At 38.3% G+C, this 26,069-nt stretch overlaps 1 protein-coding gene across 3 annotated transcripts in view; it reads left to right on the forward strand.

The window, feature by feature from the left end:
• The first annotated feature begins 1,066 nt into the window (after window positions 1–1,066).
• Window positions 1,067–26,069, forward strand: part of LOC149948305 (pyrokinin-1 receptor-like) — a 148,461-nt gene continuing 123,458 nt past the window's right edge. For all 3 annotated transcript variants that reach the window (XM_090173295.1, XM_090173293.1, XM_090173294.1), the window contains exons 1-2: window positions 1,067–1,189; window positions 2,487–3,608. In XM_090173295.1, coding sequence (XP_090029421.1) covers window positions 2,663–3,608 — 946 coding nt within the window. In that variant the 5' untranslated portion in view covers window positions 1,067–1,189; window positions 2,487–2,662. The remainder of the gene's footprint in view (window positions 1,190–2,486; window positions 3,609–26,069) is intronic.

The following is a 26,069-nucleotide window of genomic DNA, read 5'->3' on the forward strand; positions in this document are numbered from 1 at the left end:
AATCCGGCTATTCACTTATAAGTTTTCCTTTCACGCGACGCGCTTAAATACCTGAGGAGAGTAATCCTAATGGACGCTACGTAAGCGTGTATTAGCGAATGCAAAGCGTATAGTTTCGACCAAAACGATCTTGGTGTAATTCCGGAAGGGGAATTGGGTACAACATTCCATGGTCACCGAGTTTCGACGCTCTTCGGGGGAATGAATAATTTAAATGAATATTAATGAATGTTGCCCTCCTCCCACCTCGCTAATTATGCGCTATGTAGGAGAAGGCACTGGATGGACTTACGGATACTACTTTTAATGACCAAGCCTCATTTTCCTAATTTGGAAAACCACTGATTAACGAAAGTTCAAAATTTCATAATTAGGACGTTATGTTTATACGCGCGTTAGAATCATGTCTGTAGTTTTAGTTTAAAAGCACCGGTACAAAATAACTGATTGGTTTAGATAGGTATTCAGTTTAGAAATTTAAGATGCCGATATCACCGGCTGTCCGGGGGATGAACGACCTAGAAATTAATTTAATTTAAATTGAAAGTTTGCAATTCGCCCAGCCTTCCGTAGTAGTAGCGATTTATAATAATAATCAGCTAGGTAAATACCCAAGGCACCACCTTAGGGTTAAAATACAAGCCCTTAATTCCACGTGAGCCAACGGCTCTTTACATTCACTATTACCATTAACCTCTGCAAGTTTTTATGGAAACCAAAGAAAACTTGCGAGTTATATTCCTTTGTTTTTGATAATTTTTAGGAAGCGAAGTTCGCGCTAAGCGCTCTACAGAGCTTAGCTTAACCTCTTTACCGTCAACCTAATCACTTTGACCCCCCAAATCTCCGAAATCCAATTTAATTTTTGTATTTGCTACGGCGTAAATATTTAATCGCAAATCTTGGCTTTTAATTTTAATTTGAAGCGGTAAACGGCAATTGTGTGAGACGCAAATTCGTGTAATTGAATTTCGTCGGTAGTTGAGACGCGGTGTATCTTGGCAGTCGTCAGCGGAGGCATCCCGCTCTGGAAGGGATCGGAGCTCATTCAGGCCAGGAACTTCACGCCAAGAGGAGAGCTCCGATTCATCCCTCTTTGTATCCCTCCTCTTACAGCAGCCAGCGGCGGAGAAGAGAAACCAGTCACGACACTACTGTTCGGGACGAATCATCTCTTGAAGAAAGAAAGGTCAGTTTTCCGGATTATCGCACTCATTTCGCCTGTCTTTTTTTGGTTCATTGATTCTAAACCCGCCTTTTGTTTCGCCTAATTAACGGCGCTTTCATATTCGTTTTAATTAATTGATTGAATGTTTTAAACGCTTTCCACGGTTATTGTTAATTCGACGTGGTTTTGCTATTAAATTATGTATAGGGTGATATTAATTAATTCATATTAATTGCCGGAAGTACGTGAGCGACAAAGTGCAGCTTAATTCCAACGCTCTCGCCTGTTACGGCGGAGTGATATATTATAGGCAAAAAAGTAGTCATTATCTTCTCGACTTAGCAGCGGGCTATTTTAAAAACTCGAATTTTTCAACTTTATGGAGACGGGATGCGTGTTAAACAACGAAATAATTATAATATATTAATATAATATAATAATATTCATGTAGTAAAATGCACCCGCCCTTCGGGATTTCCATATGCGTTTCATTATAGATAATATATAATATTATATTTATAAATTTATACCAATATAACATATTATTCATGTAGTCAACCTTACCCACTCTACGTGTTTTACGTACGCATTTTTGTACGTGCCTTAATTTCTCTAATTTAGATCTGCCAAACCATCGTTGTGATAATAAGTAATGATTTTTATTTGTAAATTCGTTTAATTTTGATACTAAAACCTATTAATTTCCAATTATTTTAGTTTTTACTTTAAAAAAAGTCCTTTTTAACGACTACATTTAATAATTGTTAATGCGTAACCGTCTATAGAATAATATCGGCGTGACGTATGTCGACGTCACCCATGCTTTTCCTATAGATAAAAAAACTACCCTAAAAATGGCAGACATAGTTGAAAGCTACAGAGCGATGCTACTCTTTTGTAATTTATTTCATGTGGTTTGCCTGAAAAACAACGTTAATAATAATAATAATAATATATATTTATTATTGATCAATAATTAGGTTGTTTACAGTAAAGGCGAAGTCGACATAGCGACTTTTATGCCACAATCGGGACGTTCGTTGAGTCAAATAAAATAGAATTAGAAATATAAATTCAAACTCGGGATATTTTAGCGCTGTAGTTTCCGATAATAGAAGCCTTGTTTATGGAAATTATACTAATTGGACGTTTATCACGCCAAAGATTTTAAACGTCGATATAGTTTAAGCGCCTCCTTGAAGCTGCATTTTCTAAGCGTCTTCTATATTTCCTTTGGTTTGACGAACCGGAAGTTCGAGTTTCTAAATATTTTATACAATTCGCTTTTTTTTTAAAAACCAATAACATTATTTTACAGAAAATATCAATTGTTAATATCCCGAAAGAAGCTTTGGAACAATCACCCGAAAGCCTGGACTGGCGACGACAGTCGAAACGCGTCCAATTACGATGACTCGACGGAGATCGTCCGTTGTCGCTTGAGATTCGTCGCGGGTGTCTCGTGAAAGGATAATCAACGCGTAAGACGCGAATATGGCCACCGAATTTCAAGAATCGCTGTTGACGAGCACGACGACTCCGGCAATGTCCGGCGCCATTTCCGACTGGTTGAATTCCACCAACGTGACCAGGATTATCATGGAACCTATCAGAGACTCGTTAACCACCGTTATCCCCATGACGTTCGTCTACGCGCTACTGCTAATTACCGGCGTCATCGGCAACATTTGTACTTGCGTCGTCATTACGCGTAACAAGTACATGCACACGGCGACCAATTATTATCTCTTCAGTCTGGCCGTTTCGGACTTGCTGTTGCTGGTGTCGGGTCTTCCCGTGGAGCTGTACCAACTGTGGTACAAAAGACCGTACGTTTTCGGGGAGTTCTTCTGTATATTTCGCGGGTTGACGTCGGAGACTTCGACCAACGCTTCTATCCTGACCATCACTTCGTTCACTATCGAGAGGTACGTGGCCATATGCCACCCCCTGCGAGCGCACACCATGTCGAAGCTATCCAGAGCCATCAAGTTTATCGTGGGCATTTGGATCTGCAGCGCCCTTAGCGCCATACCGTTGGCCATTCAGTTCGGGATCATCTACACCGAGGTTGATGGGCAAATCTTGCTGTACACGGCCCAGTGCACGGTCAAGAACCCGGTGACTCACGCTTTCGAGATTTCCACCTTCGTGTTCTTCATCTTGCCCATGACTTTGATCTCGGTGCTGTACATGCTGATCGGGGTCCAGTTGAGGAGGTCATCGAGGATGAACCGGCGCAACGGAAACGTGGGCGGCGGCTCGGCCCCGGTGACCGTGGCCAACGGCGTCAAGGGAAGCTACGGAGGTGCCGCGACCGAGGACAGACTCAAGTCTTCGCAATGCTCCAAGTCGCTGAGTCAGAAACTTTCGAAACAGTCGAAGAAAGGTACCATGAACTCGGCGGCCGCTTCACGACGCGCCGTTCTCAAAATGTTAGGTGAGTCGGAATTCTTTGCTTTTATTTCTTTTTGAATTTGTTTTTGTGGGAGGGAAGTGTTTATTCGTTACGAACTGTTTTTGAGCGTTGGTTTGGGGAAAAGTGTTCTTTGTGGGTTTTCGCGTAGCACTTTACGTTGACGCTAAAATGAACTAATATTTTTCAAATTATAAATATAGTTTAATTTATTTAAATTATTGAAGTACATTTGCGCTAGGTGGCAGCCTACGATTGAAACGTTTAGACGACTATTTCATCAATTTTCTCCTAAAATTTACGATCCTTTACTTATATTTAAAAAATGTCTATCAGTAAACAATCCATTTAGAAATATTCGCCATTGAAGTATCGCATCAATCAGTGTTGACTCGGGGAAGGCGCTGTTTGGCCATATCCGATATAGCCTTCGCTAAATGAAGGGGAATTTCGGGGTCGGCGAATCTAGTTCGAAGACGTATCAGAAACTTACTCCATTCCGTCTCTACCTTTGCTTTTAGGCGATAATCCTAAATGTCTGCCACGCGTAATACTTAATAATCGCGCGTATGAGAAGCTGTCCTTGTCAATCTGCCGAGCGTAGACGACACTCGCTGTTCCACTAATCAAAATAGATCCCTTTTAATAACTTCCCGGAAGTGCTTGACATTCGGCGCCAGTGATGAAGCGGGAATATTCCAAAGCGCTTACACCTTCTTTAGTATCGTGGCCGATACGTGAAGATCTATTTTCCTAAACTGATACAGGTGAGAGTTTTATCTTGCATGATATCTTCCAATACGTTAAATTGATTTTTATGGCGCTTATCCCCGACATACGCTATTGATATTGTTAGTTATGGATTTTCGCCCTCAGCCTGATACCCGGAAATATTTTATAACGCGTATTGAGGTTGCGTAACGCGTACAGACTACGCAATTTTTTAAAAGCTGATTATTTTGGTCACCAAATATGTACAACTAATTGGAAATGAAATAAGAACGGCCAACTATTTGAAATTCGACTGATCAGATTGAGTTATTTTGTGACGTCAGTGAACAGTGAACCTTTGGTCAAAATGACATAAATAATGTAATTAATGTAATTTCTAAATTTCTTATAGGAAAAAGCTGTAGAAAGCATAATATTATGTGTAGGATTTAAGTTAAATAAAAACTAGGATTGAAGATAAATAAAATATAGGATTTAAGATGAATAAAAATTAGGATTTAAGATGAATAAAAATTAGGATTTAAGATAAATTAAAATTAGGATTTAAGATGAATAAAAATTAGGATTTAAGATAAATTAAAATTAGGATTTAAGATAAATAAAAATTAGGATTTAAGATAAATAAAAATTAGGATTTAAGATAAATAAAAATTAGGATTGAAGTTAAATAAAAGTTAGGATTGAAGTTAAATAAATATTAGGATTTCAGTTAAATAAACATTAGGTTTTAAGTTAAATAAAAAATTAGGATTTAAGTTAAATAAAAAATTAGGATTTAAGTTAAATGAAAAATTAGGATTTAAGTTAAATAAAAATTAGGATTTAAGATAAATAAAAATTAGAAGGATTTAAGTTAAATAAAAATTAGGATAATACAAAGTAGAATTTTAGTATAAGTAAAATTTAGTGTATCAATAAAATTTAAGTGTAACAAAATTAACAAATGTAAAGAGTAAAAATATATTTAGTTTGTAAACCATAAATGTAAATCAATTTGTAACGGAATTTCCCGCAAAATGTTAGAGTTGTATATTCTTTTTCTGCGTCCAAATGTATTTTGACAGCGCTGAAAACCACTGCCAATTTAATGTAAAGGCATTTTCGTTGGAAAGCATAGGCCCCCAATAAAAATGTGTAATCTAAACTTTGCTTAACTTTGATATTAATTTAGGAATTGCGACAAACGGCTAACACGGGCAGTTTAGTATGTAACTTTGTTTGTGTATTTTCATAGTAGGTCAGTGTAGTAGGATTATACCTTATTTAGTCGGGTAACGCCTTCGAATTTGATGGTTAATCCTTAAAACTAATATTAGTCTTTGGGATCGATCTGCTTGAGTTTCGTGTGTTTTGCATAATAGCCTCTCGGCTATTTTTAAACTAATTCCGAAAGAGATTTTCAACCTCGAAATTAACCTAGTTTACATTGATAATATTTTTAAACATTAAACCTTTAATTAAATGGGGAAAATAATATTATTTTCACCTATTTGAGATTTTTCCCTGGACTCATTTGTGCCATTAAAATATTTTTTTTTAAATATTCCTTTGATATTTCCCGGCAATGATAAAATTTTAATTTCCGCTGATTTCTTAAGCGAGTTTATCAATGATACTCGGCCCTCACTTTTGATAAATGAAAATGGTAAATGCAAAAGTAAACAATTTACTGATAATGAGGTAACAGCAAAGCAACTTTAATAATCTTCTCAGATTTCAATGTCACAACCATAGACTGTTCCGTTGTTAGGTTGCGCGGGATATTTGAAATTGGTTTCTTTATAATTTTTGGCTCTCAATAACCGACGACTCATTTCCTATTAGGAAGTATTTTACTCTAGAGTGCTGAAAACATGTCCTCTGCCGCGGACAAAAATAATTAACTTCTTTTTGAGGCTTTAAACAAATAGGATTTAAATTTTTAAAATTCTATTAGATGATTTGGTTGAGCTGGAGATAGTGCCGCCCACCCGAATGGTTATTGAGTTGGCGATAGCAGCCCCCCTAATTGGGGTTGAGTTGGCGATAGCAGCCCCCTTTGTGGTTGATTTGGCGATAGCAGCCCCCCTTTGTGGTTGATTTGGCGATAGCAGCCCCCCTAATTGTGGTTGAGTTGGCGAAAGCCGCCCCCTTCTGGTTGAGTTGGCGAAAACAGCGCCATTCTGGTCAAGTTGGCAAAAGCCGCCCCCTTCTGGTCAAGTTGGAGAAAGCAGCCCTCCTTCTGGTCAAGTTGGAGAAAGCAGCCCTCCTTCTGGTCAAGTTGGAGAAAGCAGCCCTCCTTCTGGTCGAGTTGGCGAAAGCAGCACTCCTTCTGGTCAAGTTGGAGAAAGCAGCCCTCCTTCTGGTCAAGTTGGAGAAAGCAGCCCTCCTTCTGGTCGAGTTGGCGAAAGCAGCACTCCTTCTGGTCAAGTTGGAGAAAGCAGCCCTCCTTCTGGTCAAGTTGGAGAAAGCAGCCCTCCTTCTGGTCGAGTTGGCGAAAGCAGCACTCCTTCTGGTCGAGTTGGCGAAAGCAGCCCTCATTCTGGTCAAGTTGGCAAAAGCCGCCCCCTTCTGGTCAAGTTGGAGAAAGCAGCCCTCCTTCTGGTCAAGTTGGAGAAAGCAGCCCTCCTTCTGGTCAAGTTGGAGAAAGCAGCCCTCCTTCTGGTCGAGTTGGCGAAAGCAGCACTCCTTCTGGTCAAGTTGGAGAAAGCAGCCCTCCTTCTGGTCAAGTTGGAGAAAGCAGCCCTCCTTCTGGTCGAGTTGGCGAAAGCAGCACTCCTTCTGGTCGAGTTGGCGAAAGCAGCCCTCATTCTGGTCAAGTTGGCAAAAGCCGCCCCCTTCTGGTCAAGTTGGAGAAAGCAGCCCTCCTTCTGGTCGAGTTGGCGAAAGCAGCCCTCCTTCTGGTCGAGTTGGCGAAAGCAGCACTCCTTCTGGTCAAGTTGGAGAAAGCAGCCCTCCTTCTGGTCAAGTTGGAGAAAGCAGCCCTCCTTCTGGTCGAGTTGGCGAAAGCAGCACTCCTTCTGGTCAAGTTGGAGAAAGCAGCCCTCCTTCTGGTCAAGTTGGAGAAAGCAGCCCTCCTTCTGGTCGAGTTGGCGAAAGCAGCACTCCTTCTGGTCGAGTTGGCGAAAGCAGCCCTCATTCTGGTCAAGTTGGCAAAAGCCGCCCCCTTCTGGTCAAGTTGGAGAAAGCAGCCCTCCTTCTGGTCGAGTTGGCGAAAGCAGCCCTCCTTCTGGTCGAGTTGGCGAAAGCAGCACTCCTGCTGGTCGAGTTGGCGAAAGCAGCCCTCCTTCTGGTCGAGTTGGCGAAAGCAGTCCCCCCTTCTGGACGATTTGGCGATAGCAGCCCCCACTTCTCGTCGATTTGGCTATAAGTAAATCCCCCCCAATAAACCCACTTTCGCTACGCTCTTCAATTCGAGTTTGTTACCTCTATTTACTGATAATTATAATAATTATTGATTGTAACGTTTCTAGTAAATTCTAATTTCAAGTACATTCGAGCTCATAAATTTCCATCATCTTAGGGTTAATTTTTTGGTATTTCAAATTCGACTAAATATCCGTACCTTATTTCGGACGGCTTTGGAAATATTCGAAATGAATTGTTCTTCGGCATCCCCGTGAGTTTCTTAAGCCATAATCGTTGCTATTTGTTTGTCCTAGTGAACTCTCCACGCGTCTAATAGCGAGAACGCAGCCGCGTGGCTTTCAAGCATCTCTTCGAGTGTGTTTTCGGTTCAGGCCATTTAGTTCCCCTAAATTCTCCTTTCGCAAATCCCGATCCTATGAAGTTCGACTTCTAGCTGCGGGAGAGACCCGAAGCCCTTTGGAAAGCGAACCGGATACGTGACGGTTGGAGTATCCATCGACGTCTAGATGGCACTTGAGATATTTTAGCATTATGGGAAGTGTAGGGGCCTTGAAATGAGTCGTGGCCTTTCCAGCGCTCAGAAGAGATAGTTTTCCGCATTTCCAAGCGCTCAAGTGGGACTTCTAGCTTTCCAAATGTTGTTATATAATTAGGAAAAGTTCAATATTTAGCTTCTCCTTTAATTTTGCGAGGGTTTAAGAGCGTTCCAGCCTATATTGGATTTGGCCTTAAGGACCGGTTCTTTCTGGTTCTATTATTATTCTACTCTTTTATTTCGTTGATAGTATTAAATTACGCCGATTATTTTAATTGAGTTGAAAAATCTCTTCTTGATATCGGAATTTTTGGCTCTTTTTTTTGTCTAGCTGCAATGCGGGTTTTCGGCAGTGGTGTACCAAGGTTATGTGACTCAGCGGGCGTAAATTTGTTTTGCGTAGAAAGTAACTTTAATGGGAATATAACCTCTAGCATTTCTGTAGCCTGAAAAGCGTTTCAATATATCAATAAACGCTTCAATAAAACCCATTTAGAGATTCTTTAGGAAGTATTAATACATATAGCCTGGACGTGCATGCTACTCTTTATATGGTCTTTGTATCGGGCTGGTTTTCAAAAAGGGCAAAAACCGTAAAACGCAGCGATGTTGAAAGAGTCGACGCGAAACACTTGTGTTAGGCCTAACAGAATTTTGCGTCAACTCTCGCCATTGCGCAATTTTTGAATTTATAAAATTTAAAACTAGCAATAAGGACGAAATTGCCTGTATAAAATGAATATGAAACCAATATGACTTGGTTTGGCTTGAATATGGATTGTAGTTGGCTTTTTTTGCTAACCAGATGAATCTCGTAACCGACCAACCGGAAATATTTTATTATGCGATTTTCTGTCCATCGCGTCGTGGAGGGGGAAGTAAAAAAGATAGTCTTTTATTGAAGGGTTTCCGAAAGTCAGAGGGTGGAAGACAATAGAGCAGACGACGTATTGGCCTTTTCACACGTTTTTTAACGAAAGTTTAATTTGTCTTTTTTTAATTTAGATAATAATGTATTTGGACTATTTATTATGTAACGTATGCTACTTTATTATGAGTTTAGGCTTAGTTTCTCTTTTAGATATAACAGTCACCAGCCAGATTTCCCGCGCGGTACTGATGAGTTCGAAATAGAACGAAACCGGTCTACCGTTGGAATTTCTGGCTATTTTTTTATTTTTTATGTAGTTTATTACTCGGAGATCTATTTGATCCGAGATTCGCGTTTTTTGTTTGCTCGAAGACCTATCGGTACGAGTTATTAGTAATTTTTTTTAATTTCTTCAAATTTGTTTAGGGTTTAGCTATATTATCCTTTTAATTATGGACTAATATACTTTTTCGCGTATTTTTTCATACTTTATTATGAACTTCACAATAATATTAAAAAATTCGCAGCTTAAGCTAAGTTTAATTAATATTAATTTAATGTTTTCTAAACTGGATAGCTTTATAAGAAGCAGCCTTAAGGGGAATATAGTCCCAAGATTGTTCCAATATTGACCGCTTTCTCCTATGGCTTTTGACATTTGGGCGCAACTTACAAGGAGACGACCCGAGGTGTTACACACCGATTTTGTTCAAACTCCGGGGATTGGTAGACCTTCATGTAACTTGAAAAATCCTAAAGGGAATTTATGCAATGGGCAACGGTTTTACCATGGCAACGAAAAATGTTTTTGACAACATAAAATTGAAATTTTTCCTATATAAGCCATATCGGTTCATTTCCACCCATTTGGTTCAAATTGATCAAAATGTGATCAATTTTAATTTTTTTCGTCAATTTTTAATTTTTATTTATAATTTTGGTATTTAAAATTTTTTTCAATTTTTTTAAATCTTTCACAGGGGGGACCCTCGGAATCGGTCCAAATCCCATGAACAAAATCGGTGTGTAACACCTCGGGTCGTCTCCTTGTTAGTGGTTTGTTTGCCGAGGTAATCCCAGGTAATCTGAGATTCATTCCCTTTAAAAAAAACACATTTCTAAACATATTTTATCGCTACCATTCAGTAGGGTTTAGTGAAGTTTCCCCCTACTCTTCCCCAGTCCGTTCCACTAATTTTAGACTCAAATATATCTTCTTTTTTTTATAAAACCTTTAAATCTTTTATTTCAAGTATTTTAAAGGTTAAGTAATTTTTACACGCAATAATCCAGTCAATTTTGGTTTATGAAGTTGAACCATTGTGAAAAAGCATTACAACTGGAAACCCAATGGAGCGTTCAATATTAATAAATCCGTAATTAATAAAGATTTTAACGCAATTTTTACGTCCTTCTTCCGAATGGCATCGTTGAAACACTGTTTCTGTAATCTTCGCTAAATAAAAATAGCATTGTCAACGGAACGACAATCGAGGAAGAAAACATGCTGGAGTGAAAGCCTTTCGGCTTACTTAAATAATAACAGTTAGATTAATACAAGATTTCCCCTCTTCCCCCGCCGTGCTCTTCGTCATTAAACTAGATTTCCTTAATAACGTAAATAACCAGTCCTTTACTGCTACATGTATACGTATATAATACATCATACGCTTAAGTGTATACAATATCGCGCATTTTGGTAATGCGCTCCCTGCGAGAGTGGAGTTAGTGGGGGTTTGGCAAAGTGAGTTGAAAACTTCCAGCAGGGCGGCGCTATCGAATTACGGGAGCCCTGTTATTAATAATGCTTTGTACAGTCGCCTTCCCCGCCGCTGTTGCTCTTTCGCCAGTGCTAATGACTCGGACCATAATGAAAGCGGCTCGCGTTATCCGATAGTCCGGGGCTGTTGAATATGGCGCCCACTTTACCCCCTCCCCCGCCTTTATTCGTAACGTCCCTTTACCGGGTCGAATGTTTTGGTTCCTACCTGGAAAATGTTCCGTTCTTGGTAGCGGTTACGATGGCGATGTGTTAAAAATGAACCCTAGGGGGAGGGCTGGTTAATTCGGGCGCCCCCCCCCGGTCTAGTTTTCAATAATTTAAGGCGACTGCACTGGCTGGGCCTTATACGTTGTTTCGCCCTATTGCGCTTTGAATAATATTGCTTTAATTTCCATAGTCAACCCCTTTGTGTTATTGAGAGTGTCGCTGCTTTGCTGGCGGCTAATTAGCAGTCCAGCCGTATTTCTGTCGACCATCATATATTTGACTTTCCTCGTATTTCTTATTTTTGTTGAATTTTAATGGTCATGTAAATCGTGTTTGGACCATTTCTATTCGGTTTTATTGCTTTTCCGTGCCACGTTTTGTTTCATTTTTTTCCTTATTGGATCAATCCGAATGAGTACTGGACGATTGATTTTAAATATACTCTCATTTGAATTTTGAGCTTGTGTTACTTCGATCTGCTTCAATTATAGCAAAATATGAAATGTTGTACAATAGTAGATACATGGACCAATAATCTAAAGGGACTCACTGTTCAGGCTTTAAAAAGCACGCGTTAATACTGAGAATAGGAAAAGCACGCGTTAATACTGAGAATAGGAAAATCACGCGTAAATTTAGTTCAATGTGAACAAACTTGGAGTCGCTGAAGTCGATTTCCGGCGTAGTTTCGTAGAGAAGCAGGAGCGTTCACGTTCAATTTTGGCAAAATGGCGCCGTTGTTGTCGGTCAAATAATATAGGCTTAGTAAGTTTTAGATCTTTTATTTTTTAAAATGGTTCTTTAAAAGTTTAAGTAATAGTAATTAACCATTGTTTTAAGTAAAAATAACCAGTAAGCCGCGTATGGCCGAGGTTTTTTAACCAAATTAACTGGAATCCATTTCATTTCTAATCTTAAAAATGTTTATGAAGTAAGCCTAACCTAACTTTATCGCACCCGACTAAGATTCTCGAAGTGATAGAGTTGAACAGAATTCTTGAGGCGCTTCAAAGCGGCTGATGTATCTCAGTAAGCCTTCCGAGTCCAAATATCGGAAACCGTTAGCCCCCTTAAAATTATCGTCCATGGTAGAAACTAAATTGGAAAATCACCTGCTAGGCAGTTTCGAGTTATACGACATCTATTGTCAGTTTCTTAAAGCTTTGAATGTACTTCGTAAATTAAAATTTAATTAAAATTTTAAATATTTAACTAAAACTATTATTATTAATATATATACCCAGGTAGCCAAAGCACGTGTATATTAGGTTGAAATTTAGTATTTATCGTTAATATTCAGTTTTAATTAAAACACTTATTCAATGTTCTGTTCCACGTATATCTATATACTAAATATGATCCTAATTGACAAGTGCTCCTGCTAACTGATATATTTGCAAAATATATCACTCGATTGGCAATTTAGGTTTCAAAATGGGCACAATTAACCAGTGGCGTTGACAAGGGAATGGTTCCGTTTTCAAACTCTTCCTTTATCTGTGCCAAATTTTTAGTTAGTAACGGAGTGATGTCATCACCAGAAGAAAATCTAACCCTAGCGAGGCATTGTCAAATGTTACGTGTGACGCGTTAAAAAACAGAGGCAAAACGGCGACGAAGACCGTAATGCAGTCTGTCTTGTGAATAGCTCCCAGTTAAACCTTTGCATTTGAAGAATAGGATGCGTCACACTTATGTAACAATATTATACACTTATGCTTTTAAATGTTATCTGACACGCCTTTGACGAGTTTCTACGTCACATCAAACTAGGATCAACAAACACAAGGAGAACGCAGCTAGCCTTTAAACACGCTAACGAAGGGTTGTGTACGAATTTCATTGGACGAGCTTCACGAGCCTTTACGCTGAACGTTTTACGGGCGGGGGGAAGACAATTTCCGAATTTTCCCCAACCGACGGCAGCAGGCGCTAAAGCGTCTAGCCAATGAAAAATGTACACAAGAAAATTCACGACTTTTGACGGGCTGTGTTCTCCTTGTGCGGGGTGTTGTGTTTGTTGCTCCTAGCTGCAAATAACATTTAAAAATTATATTTAAAGCGAGTAAAGGATTTTTTCTTGGATGAATTGGTGATTATTTTTTTGCATTAATTAATTATTTTGCCGTACATTAATGGGTTATTTTTCGTGTATTATTAAGTTCGTGTATTGCGTGCATTGTGCAGTTAGCTTTCGCGTATTAAGCGGTTACTTTTTATACAATAAGCGGTTATTTTTCGTGTTACAAGCATTTATTTGACGTGCACTAAGAGATTATTTTGAGTAATTAAGCTAATATTTTGCTTGTATTAAGCGGTTTTCTATTTATGGCTGTTTTCCGAAAGATTGTTTGTATGTATGTATTTCAAGATTTCATAAGTTTTTATATAAATATTTTTGAGGTATATTTATTAAAGAGATACTAATAATTAATAATATTAAATTAATTTTAATTTACAATTTCGTGTCGTTCGTTCCTCACATACATTTTTTTAAAGGTAATTGGGCAGAAATATAGCACATGAAGATCCCGCTTAGAAATTCTACTTTGACGAGGTGAAAATTGTTTTGTCTTCAATGTTATATGTTTTTGATAATCATTAAACTAGTCCTGTAGAAAAATAACAAGTTGGCAAGCTTGCCAAAATATACCTCTCCTCGGAAGAATTGGCCCCTGGGCGTATTAACTATATTGGACACGGCACTCAACGATATTTCGCCATATTCAAAGCGTCCACCAAAAAAACGTAATCCCGGTACTATCGCAACCAGTAGAATATTTTTTATTATAATTATAATAAATATTACAAATGTTATTGCCTTAAACAAATTTCCAATATCAATAAAACAAAAAACCAACTTTAGACCCAAAACGTTATTAAATTAACAAAATGAGAAATAGAAAATAAAAAATTTAAAATTATTAGAACGCTCACGAATCGTAAAATATACTATTTTATGTACAAAAACCAACCAAATGTATATGGAAAACAAAAGTTAAAGCGAAAACCAAAACTATAAGTGAAAGCACTAATAAAAACTGCGTGGGCTCATGACGACAACCCAATGAAGCCGATAAAAATTAATGCAAATTAAAAATCGTAGACATTAATTCTCCCCCACATTATCAACACTTTAGATAAACTAAATGAAACAAGAAAAATAACAAATAGAAAAATGTAACAAGTTAATTAAAATACTTAGGAATCAAGAAAAATTCAATTTAAATTCCCAAAGTAGCAGAAATATGCAATAAAAATATATAATAATAACCCAATCAAACAACTAGGTAATTCAAATACTATACCCAAGGTAATGAAAATTGTAATAGAAAAAACCAAAAATACCTTACCGTTAACAATTCCCGGCTTATAACGCACACAAAAAAAACCTTAACTGAATAGTGAAGGCTAAACAACAGCGCATATCTCAAAATATAAAACCAACGTAACCACATTAATGAAAATGTATCACACATTTAAAGCCGATAAGAAAACACGTAAAATAAATTAAGAAGTTAGGAGTAAAAAGTAAGCAAACCTAAAAAAGCGCGTTGTATACCACTTGAAATTGTATTCATAAATGACCCTTAACGGTTCAAAAGTACCGATAGACAAAAAACTAACTTAGTGGACCACCCGCGGGTCCTACCCTTTAACCCCCTTATCTCTGCTGCCTACGCTAAAACAAGATTTGACCTTTATAATTTCATACGTAAACAATGTAAGACTTTTAATATATATTCGAATCCCGTCTGATACTAGCGCAAATTGATTAAAAGACGTATACCGTGAACATTTGGTGGAAACCCTGCCATTTGGACGTTGACCGTAACCCTCAGCACTTGGTCCGTCCCATAAGTCAAAAATTCATGACTTACAATTGCAATTCGCAAAAGAAAATTATACTACACCCAATAACTAAAAGAGGGCTCTTTTGGAAAAACATTTTCCCTAATTCCAAGAAAATGCGAACGCAGCGATTCCAAGAAACTGCGAACGCAGCGATTACACTTTGCTCCAAAAATGCGAACGCGTTCGCAGCCCAGACAGACCCACAGACACACACACACCCACAGACACGGTGATTGTATAACCCCTCCTAGGGGACATAGTCACCTCAGAGAGGTAAAAATGTAGATATTAATTGTACAAATTAATGACCAATATAAAACATAATCAGTAAATGTAATACATCCCAAAACGATACTCTATCTAGTATTACACGATAAATTTTAGTATAATGTGTACCTTATCATCGCAAAAATTCACGAAAAATAACTAATTGATATATACAAATTAAGCAATTAATGCACGCAAAATAACCAAATAATGCACGCAAAATAACCAATTAATGCACGGAAAATAAACAATTAATGCACAGAAAATAAACAATTAATGCAGAGAAAATAACCAATTAACACACTGATTGGCACATGAAAATAAGAAATGAATGTACACGAATTTAAGTGGTCTGAGTTCTAACGCAATGAACACTAAACGTCCCTAACTACTATTAAACATAGTGGCAGAGATTTTAAATTCGTTGATCCAACATAAAAATGATAACTTTGTACTCCCTTTAAAGTGGTGATTTTTCTACGTAATTTTCTCTCACTAAAACTCGATAGTGTTCCATTTAAAATTTACAGGCAGTTTTTTTTTTAATATTGTCAAAATTCGGTCAATTTGTCAACGCAAACTTTGCGACTCTATAATTTAAACTAAAGTTCGAATAAATAACAATGATTATATTTGCTATCTTTCCATTATAACAATTACGCGGCTCGTATGAAACGAATTTAATTTAGTCCTTACGGCGTTTCTTGATGTTTGGAAAACATTTAGTTATACGCCCTCCCGCCGCGTAAAGTTCGAATTAATAGTACGCTTCGCGTTGTTTGAAATAACAATTATATTTGGCGTTATCGCGTGGCTGCGACGAAATAATATTTCTAAAACCAATTTCGCGAATAAAGAAGAATAACAAGATTTCGTTTAATAACTCGGGAACGTTCGGAAACACGCGACTCTAACAAATACACGATCGAAGCTCTCCGCGTTTAGTGGGCAAAGACAAATAATAGATGAGTCCCAATTGGCTTACATGGCTCCCGCCAAAGACATTTTCAAATGAAACTAAAGCCAGAAATCGTTGGTAGCACTCTCGAAACCGTCTTTGTAATTCGTGATAAAATAACTTAATACGCTTGTAAATATTTTATCATTTCCATTACAAACATGCAAAACAAATGTATTTCGTTGGAACGTCTCGTTCGTCCTTAGGAGAGCAACGGCCCGAGCGCCTTCGATCCCGAAAACTTTTCCAATTCCGAAAAGAAGTTCATTTCGTATTCCGAGTTTTCTAAGGTCTTAAGACTTTGAGGGGAAATGTTTTCTCAAGTAGGTTAGGTTTGTTCTCTGTGGGGAGAGAGAGAGAGAGAGCGAGGAAGGTTGTTGTAAAATTAAACGACCTCCTTTGACTTTAAAGTTGGTCGAAATAGTAATAAAAAACTCTCATTACCTAAACTATTATTATCTTTTGACCAAAACTGTTGGTACTACCGTGAACCACTTACAAGCTTTGACTAATTTGAATGAGGTCAGTATGTGATAGTTGCGGGTTAGTTAAAGAGATAGTGTCAGAATATTTTTGGTGTATTAGATTTTTGCATGAGGTATATAAATAGATAATTATAATAATAATGGTAATGATGATTTTACTTGAAAAATAAATATTCACTAGCAAATTGAAGTTTTTAAATGGAAGTGTAGGCTTCACTGCATTTCTTTTCTTGAGTCCCTATTATTGACGTCATTTGCGGGCAGATTTTTGTATTCGTTGCTATTAGAGCGAGCCGAGAGAGAATGTTTAGAGACCAGAGCGAAAATTTTAAGAGAAAAACTTTTCAAGCCTAATATTTTAAGCCTAACTTTGGAATTTTCCAAAATCATTTTAAAGCCCAGTTCACACCATTGAATTGGAAATAATACTGCTAGAATTACAATTACGATTTCGGTTGCCATGGTTACGAGGGACCTGTTCTGATAAGACACTACGAAATTCATCTTTATTATTAGGCGGTAGCGCCATCTATATTTTGTAAAGTTATATGGCTAAAAATAAATAATTATTAGCTTGAGTTAAAAAGGATCATGTTGACAGAATAAAATTATTTTTAAACAAATTCAAAGGTTTGTTTGTTACGAGAAATCATACATTTCAATTTCGCATCAGATTCGCGAAAAAATTCAATTGCGATATAGTTTCCACCACTAGAGACAGATGCCGCCACGGTAGAACGATAAAGTTGATAAAGTCTCCTTATAGAACGAAAGTGGTCCCGCGCCAGCCAGATTTAGTTGTACCTCTATTTATTCCCAACTCAATGGTTCACACTATACATTTAATTGGACCACTTAATGGTATCCAACTAATTGTAAGCGAGAAAATTGTATAGTGTGAACAGAAAAAGTGGGAGTTATTGTTACAATTTTTCCGTTAACACTATACAATTTTCTCGCTTACAATTAGTGGGAAACAATTAAATGTCATATTTAATTGTATAGTGTGAACTGGGCTTAACTCTTATGGTGAACACTAACACGACATCGGAATCGAAATTCTACCTTTAATAAAATCATATAATTGTTTTACGTATAAGAAATTTAATTATCAATAAAGAGAAATGTTGGTGGTTTTCGCTGTTTTCCGGTGCACCGTTAAAGCACGGCCAACTTCGATCTCTCGCGCTACAGTGGCCATCTCATCCGTTGACGTTACTGTGTTAACCTATGAGCAAAAGATGTGTATGACGCCAGCGCCCCTAGCGGATTATTAATTTTAGTATAGTTTTTACATTGAAGTCAATATAACAACCGAGCGTGGCGCTGAACTCCTACACGTTATAGTACAGTTTATAGGGGAATTTCGACGAATGTGTTGGCCGCTGTAGCGCGAACAGCGCGTGATCAAAGTTGGCCGTGGTTAAAGTTAAAGAGCGCGCGCGTTTTTATTTTTGAAAGGAGCACGCAAAATCACGCGAGCCACACTCCTCTGAAATATTAAAAGCGCGTGCCCAAAGAATCAACACATAATTTTAGGCGCGTATTTAATCCTAACAAAAACTAGAACGGTAGGAATTAGGTAGGAAACCTTCTAAATTTCTTTATCTCCGCTACAATTTATGACGTCAACAATGGGTGAAGTGATTGACCTATAAATATTAAAAAGTTAATTTTCATAATTAAATATTTGTTTTAAGTGCCATAACATGTATATTTTAGAATTCTGGAATAAAAAATCTATTCAAAATTCGAAATATGTCGAAGCTGGCACTATCTCTTTAGGGGATTATTGCTGGAAATATGTTGCATTGGCTATGTTCTTTTTACTTAATTTTTATTTGAGCTTTCCCCTCACGCCCCCCCCCTTAATTCATAGGCGCGCCACTACTCACGTGACGTCATAGTGGAATATAAGTGTCTTTCATCCATCGCGAGCTGCCTTAATGCCATGGCCGTCATCTTGACAAAATTTCTCTATTCATTTTAGTGAAAATTCAGAATGGTTAATTAACCAAAGAATTTCGAAATTGACATAATTTAGGCCTACTGCTCAGTCCGTAAAATCGAACCCGGAATTCCAAACGGAAACTAAACGATCTCCTCTTTGTAGGTATAAACGAGCGATTGGGTTTATATAAACTGCTACTTGGCTACGTCTACTCTATAAAGCTTTTACCCCATCTCTCGGCTCTAAGCCGAAATCCTCGGTTATTTCAATGTCTAATTTGGGTGTTTTTCGTAGTTTTCCAAGTGAGAGACTTGAAATAGTGCCAAACCGAAGCCTCTGTTTCTTGATAGTCGTAAATTGTTAAGTCATTTTTTACCCAGTTACCCTTTCTCTTAAATCGTTCTAGTGAAATTATATATTTTTTTGCCATTCTTCGCTGTTATTTAAGCCTCGAAATTAGATTAGATTTCTTAATTGACGGAATGACTTTATATACAGTTCGTTCCAGTTTTAAAGAGCCACTCTAGGTTCTCGGTATTCTCATAGATGCTCTGTAAAAAATTGTTTCTTTAATTTAATATTGACTTTCTAAAAATTAAGAGTGATTTAAAATGGTCAGCCGAACTATTTGATGTCTTATTAATCGATTAATTAATTGTTACAATCGACTTGATTAGTTGTTGGTTTTAATCGATTAATTTAGTGGAGACTGTTTTAACAAAATAACTGTTTGTTGGATTAAATCGATTACTTCCGTGACGACCAATCGTTTAATTTCCAATAACCTTCATATTAAATAAAATATTTCACAGTTTTCCTGATAAAGTAATATTGCTTAAGATGGTTAACTGAACTATTTAATGTCTCATTAATCGATTAATTGGATAAGGTTAAGCCGTATAATTTAATCGATTGATTCTTTTGTGCATTAACCCATTAGTTGTCTTGGCGGCTTAATGAATTAATTTATTGGCGGCTTAATGAATTAATTTATTGGCAGCTTAATGAATTAATTTATTGGTGGTTTAATAAATTAATTTATTGGTGACTGTATCAATCGTTTAATTTAGTTACTGTATCAATCGATTAATTTATTGGTTACTTTTTAATCGATTAATTTATTGGTTACTTTTTAATCGATTAATTTATTGGTTACTTTTTAATCGATTAATTTATTGGTTACTTTTTAATCGATTAATTTATTGGTTACTTTTTAATCGATTAATTTATTGGTTACTTTTTAATCGATTAATTTAGTTACTGTATCAATCGATTAATTTATTGGTTACTTTTTAATCGATTAATTTATTGGTTACTTTTTAATTGATTAATTTATTGGTTACTTTTTAATCGATTAATTTATTGGTTACTTTTTAATCGATCAATTTATTGGTTACTTTTTACTCGATCAATTTTGTTATTACTAGAATATTCGTATTAAATAAAATAACATCTTTTCTGGTAAAATTAATAGATTAATTTAGCGACAAAAATGACACTTTATAATCGATTAACTTCGTGGTCAATTTAAATAAAAAAAGATAATTCTGGAGAATAATTAACGCGACGGTGAATTAGGCAACTTAGTCTTAAATGTTTTTGAATTTTCACCGCGGTGTGAATGAAAAATTAAATTTTAACTCATCGACCCCAAGGTGGTTATCGCTTTTAAAGCGCCGCTCGATGGGGGAAGAGTACAGAGACTGAAAATAATTCAACATAATTAGGTTTGGCCGTAAAACTGACACCGTAAGCGGCATGTTATCTAACACGCTATTCGAAATATAATAAGGCGTTATCTAGCTGGCGAATCTCCCTCTGGTCCGTATAGTTATTCTAAGCGCGTTTACGTCGGTTACTTGGGGAGCTGCAAAGTGTTGAAAAGCCCCTCAGCTAACGTAATTTAATGAATACGTCAAGGCTCTTTTGGTTTGCTTTTTGCTCCCTAGATGGCGTACCGCGAGTCGGTAAGTAATGGCCGTTGTCATTTTTTGACGCGCGGAATCCCCTTCCGTAGGGACCCTAGCTCTCTCTCTCTCTCTCTCTCTCTCTCTCTCTCTCTCTCTCTCTCTCTCTCTCTCTCTCTCTCTCTCTCTCTCTCTCTCTCTCTCTCTCTCTCTCTCTCTCTCTCTCTCTCTCTCTCTCTCGCTCTCTGCTATAGCTATATAAGGAGCTATATAGCGACGTAGAATATAGTCTCTCTAATGCATCAGTCATTAAAAGCTATTTTTCTGACTTACGTCGCTTCCCAGCGCCCTCTTTCTGTTATTTTTTGCACTTTTTTCTTTCCCGTCGTTCATCGGGTAAGCCGCTTTATAGCGCTTTCCCGCCATAGTCTCAGATTTTTTTCACCGTTTCTCGCGTCAGATGGCGCGAAGCTCATTCGTCCAGAAAGATCCTAAAAACGCTTTTTTTCACTCTTAATATTTTTTCAAAAAATATATTTTTTACACTTTTTTGTGAATAGGGGAAGTTTTACTTTCTTAAAGACTCCGAGGAATCAGTCTTGGTATACATTTCGCCTTTATGCCCCGAGATGGCGTTGTTTATGTTTACGGATAAAAGTAAGGAAACGCGGATTGTAGTTTTTTTTTGTTTTTTTTTCTGGGCGAAGTACGTAATTAATTTAGTGCGTAGTTAAGTTTAATATTCAATGAAACTCAACTTTACATAAAATTTAAAGAAGTATGATTAAGAATTCCTTGATCTAAATTTATCTGATGTTCGTAATAAAACTCACCTGTAGAAGGCGTTAATCGTCGTATGCGGGGTTGATTCAGAAAATAATGGTTATGCCAATGGAAGACGGTAACCTCCTCAGTAATAACCATGTGCGAAATTAAATGATATTAAACGCTAAACTCTCCCTGCATTATTTTATTTCAAAAACGTAATTTTTATAGGGAGGAAAAGCGCCGCCATCTTGCGCTGCACTCGCGTGGGAAGACATCAGCCTAAAGCTTGGCTCACACGATCCGATTTTATCGTACGCGACTCTTTGTCGTACGCGATTCAGAACGCGGTCGCACCAGAATTTCGTTCACACAACGCGACGATAACAAAGAAGAAAGACATGACCATAAATGAAACAAGTCGTAGCCTCCAAATAGATAATCCATCGCATCATTCAACCATTTGCTTATACCAGAAACATGCTCCCAAATGAAATATAAATTCTCATTTTGACCATTTATTTTGGACATTTTATGTTTATGCTAGCATAAACCCGTCGAAAGAAGAGGCAAATGCCCCGGCCCGTATGCTAAAATAGAATTTCGTCGCGTGGAAGAAACTTAGACATTTTCCAAAGGAATGTCTCCCGTTTACTCCCACTTTTAGTACTACTAAAGCTGCCCGTCGTGCGCGATAAAATAGGTTCCAACCTATTTTCGGTCAACGTCACATGCGACTTAATAAAACCCCTTCATACGACGCGATCTTTGAAAATTTGTCGCGTGCGACCGGTCGCATACGACAAAATCGCATCGTGTGAACCAGGCTTTAGAGAACCAATGAAATACCCCGCTGATTTGATTGATAGTAAAGGATGACCCTTATTGTTAGAGTGGGAGGTGAATTGGGAACAGCGTTAAAATCGTCTCAATATTCTCCCTAAGGAAAAATAAATACATTTTTGTTTATATTCAGCAATAGATATTTTCGTTATCATATAGTCAACTAGTGGTCTATAGAGGCCAGTGTTTCGTAAATTCGTTTTCGTTGACGTTTCGGGACATTGGGAATATATCTATAGATTACCGCTTTTTTCGTTCCTACGAAATGGAAATATTCAACCGCAAAACTAGTTTATCTTAAAGACAAGTGATATATTTGAAAGAAGCGAGTGTATGATCCTCCGAAGGGGTCGTTCACTGGCCAACGAAATGCGCCAAAAAGAGTTTATATTCTTTAAGCCGCCGACAAACTCTGGCCCCTCGAGGGATATCTCTCCGAGGGTTTGAAAAACGCGCGGAGAAACACTACGCGTATAGCGAAAGTAGTAACTTGGGCAGATAGGCTGACCCGGGCACTCGCTATCGCTCGAGAAAATTCGAGCGAAAGAATTGGTCCACGGGCTACTTGGCAGCCAGATAGGAAGCCGTTTGCTACTGGCGTGATTTGTTCGAAGGTATCAGCGCTCTTTTCAGGGCGCAGTCTTTACCACGAAGGCGCTTGTAAGGTAGAGACCCGATCGATGCTCTATCCCTCGCGATGGATAGGTCAAAGAAAAGTTATTTTTCCATGCCCATTTTGTAGACCTTTTTGCGCGTGATAGTCCGTAAGTTTCGTAATTTGTCGTGCTCTATTTCTTATTGGGTGTTTGTGAGTGCCTTTAATGCAGTGTAAAATCATATGTTGTCAAATATATTTTATTTTCTACATTGATCAAGGTTTATAGATAACATAAATGTCGGAACTATTGGTAGTGGTCTTTTTACAAAACTGGAAAGCGCGAAGGTACGCGCTATTGAAAGTAGCGCTGTGAAACGCGGTGCACAATACGATGCTCACTAGATTTAGAACCATACCGAGCAAGGAAAGCCACCCCAAAGGGGTTCCGAGCACCAACGTTTCCAGGACAATCACCATGGGCAATTCCAAACTGCCGACCATGGACAACAGTTTCGAGTCAGAGTACTTGTAAGCCGCGAAGTAAAGTACGTTGCCGCATTGATTCAAAATACCGGAAGATAACGTCCACACCGAGTCCTTGCCGCAACGAGGTACTACAGCGACGTTAGTGGCGAGGGTGGAGATCCCGAAAACGATGGACGCAACCATGGAGGAAAACAAAATCAAGGCCACTGGGGACGTTTCTTTCAACATGCCGTTGCAAATAGACAATGCCGACAAGCAGATTGCCGATACAAAGGCCAGAAGGTAACCCCAATAACGTTCGTCACTCGTGGAATCGGCGGAATGGAAGATGAAGTTTGGATGGCAGATGAGCAGACCACCAACGACGGCTTAAAGCGCCACCCACACGTAGCGTTTCTGGAACGGAGTCCCGTCGAAGAAATGAGCGATCGAGGACACTATGACTGGGTAAGAGAAGCAAATCGCAGCCGCGTCCATGGCTGGTACGAAAGACAAAGACAATAAATAAAATATCTGAAAACCCGTTTCCAAGATGGTGCAGGCGGTGAGAAGCCACCTTTCCGAAGGTACCCCCAAAATAGGCACGTTGTTGAGAGTCATTAAGGGTAGGGTGATGGAAGATTGCGTTAGCGATCTGATCAATCCTAAGCTGACTACGTTTCTTTGGCTACTGATGACTGCCGTGTTGACTAAGGTACCAAGAGCAAACATGAGACTTTTTCATCTATCTTTAGCGGTAGAAGACTGTTGACATTAATCATGGATTTTTGGTCCAAATAAATAATAAATATATACTTGAAATCTTCTGAGCTTCAAATCTTCGTTGACCTTAGAATTTCTGATCTGAAAGTGATTGATGCAGTATATCATTTAGAAACCGCCCACACGAGTCGCAAGCCAAGTAAAAATGGAGGCACAATTTCCACAAAGTGTTGGTCACAAGAACACGTTTGTTGACAAAGTTTTGTGTCCGAATCTTAACTCCTTCCGCGTTGAGTTTCCCCTTCCATGAAAACTAGTTGAGGTTAACGGTAATAGTTAGTATAGGGAGCTGTTGGGTCGTGTGGCATGAAGGGCTTGCAACCACCCTCCTACGCATTGTAACCGACCAGCTGAATTAATGGCTTTAAAAGTCGCTTGATAACTTAGGCCTAAGGTGGTGCCTTGGGTATTAGCCTAGCTGATCATTATTATAATAATTTTCGTAATTAAAGAATTCGCGACTTTCAATACTATCCACGCATTTAGGCGAAAAAGCCGAGGAGCATGATGTCGTACCTCACCATGACCACGGTGGCCTCTGACAAGAGCTTAGAGTGCTATTAACTACTGAAATTCAAACGATACCACGACGCCATATTTTGGCATGGGGCCCAAATGTCTCTGTACGGTAACGACGATACTGTGTGTCACGAATTCGTTTGGCTAATATTCTCAGTAACCGGAAAATGTGCGCGTTGAAATTTAGAAAAGGGCCGACATCATTATCCCAAGAAATCCCATAACGAAACCAATTAAACCAGGATTCCTTTTTTTTCAATCTGATATATCCTGAATGCGGAGATAACGAGCCTAAAAATATCCCATCAAGACAAAAGTCTGAAGGTCGATGAGTCGAACTTGGGCGGACGGTGAAGGCTGTACGGGCGTAAGACGGAACCGTCATCCTCGGAGATAAACAGAGAGACAGTTTATTGAAAATCTTTAGCCATGGAATGAAAGGCGTGGCCCAATGTTAATGGGCGGGTGATAAGAGGCTTGGCAATGGCCCGAAGGGACAGTCGCCTCCTAAACAGGGGACCCCGTGTATCGGTAATTGGCCGATATTAAGTAGAGACAGTGGTTGATTTGTCTTCGGGGGCAATGGGCCGCGATGGAGAGTGCCCATGAGACCGAATCACCATTCATAGCGCTGCCCTTCCAATTACCGAGACGTGTTTTATTCCGGATTGGCGCCGCGATCGAGATACTGCCACGATATTAAGAAGGCCTCCTAGAAATGCCCAAGGGCCGTTGCGAGAGCTAGAGAGGATTTATAGCCCCCAGTTAATGCCACTTATCTTGTAATTTCAGCGAGCTTTCTGTCCTAAGAATGTACTCTCCAATGGCTTTTAAGAGGTTTTATTTACAAAATTGGTGAGATTTAAAGCCCAAACTTCTTACAAGGGGGGGAGGCTGAGTCTAATTTTAAATGTCGGGGTTAATTTTTAACGACTCGCATTTGCAGCTTTTCGGCAGGATTCTCTATTGGAACAGGCTAATAAAGAGTTGGAATTGCCTCACCCGTAAGTACTATTTAGTTCAAGAAAGCGAATTTGAACTTACTCTGGTCAGGATTTGTTTATTGGAAATTCTAAAACGAGAAGTATTACCTAGAAACAGTAACGACGAATATTTTTTAGGATTTCCGTTTGAAAAATGAGCTCACGCTAGAGTGTGGAAGGTATATACCCTTACGTTCACAATGACCTCGGTTTCGTGAATTTATATAATTCAATTGTTCAGATCTAAGAGTACGCGATGGTTTAGTTGGTTTAAAATACCACTTGTAGCTGAGTGTAGACGTCGCTTTATCGCGTACAATTTCCCATCCCAGCTCCCCCTAATTCCCTTGATTACGTTGTTTGATTTTGACATTTCTCGTTAGCGATGCCTTATTCAAAATGCAGCATCATTTTATTCGGGAGATATTTTGCTTAATCGAACTTGGGACCTTTGAGTGACCTTGCCAACGTCCCTTTCCTTGACCTCCTTTGGCCACGTGAATAGGCCACGTACGTAAAGTTTTTGAAGGACTCGATCAAGATCGATTTATTTTATTTAATTATTTTAAACTTATTTGGTTTAATAATTTTTAAATTCGTCTTATGACCGAAATATAATAATAGTAGTAG

Source organism: Leiobunum rupestre, chromosome 4 (assembly GCF_980474605.1).
Source record: "Leiobunum rupestre chromosome 4, qqLeiRupe1.1.hap1, whole genome shotgun sequence".
In the NCBI taxonomy this organism is placed as follows: domain Eukaryota; kingdom Metazoa; phylum Arthropoda; class Arachnida; order Opiliones; family Sclerosomatidae; genus Leiobunum; species Leiobunum rupestre.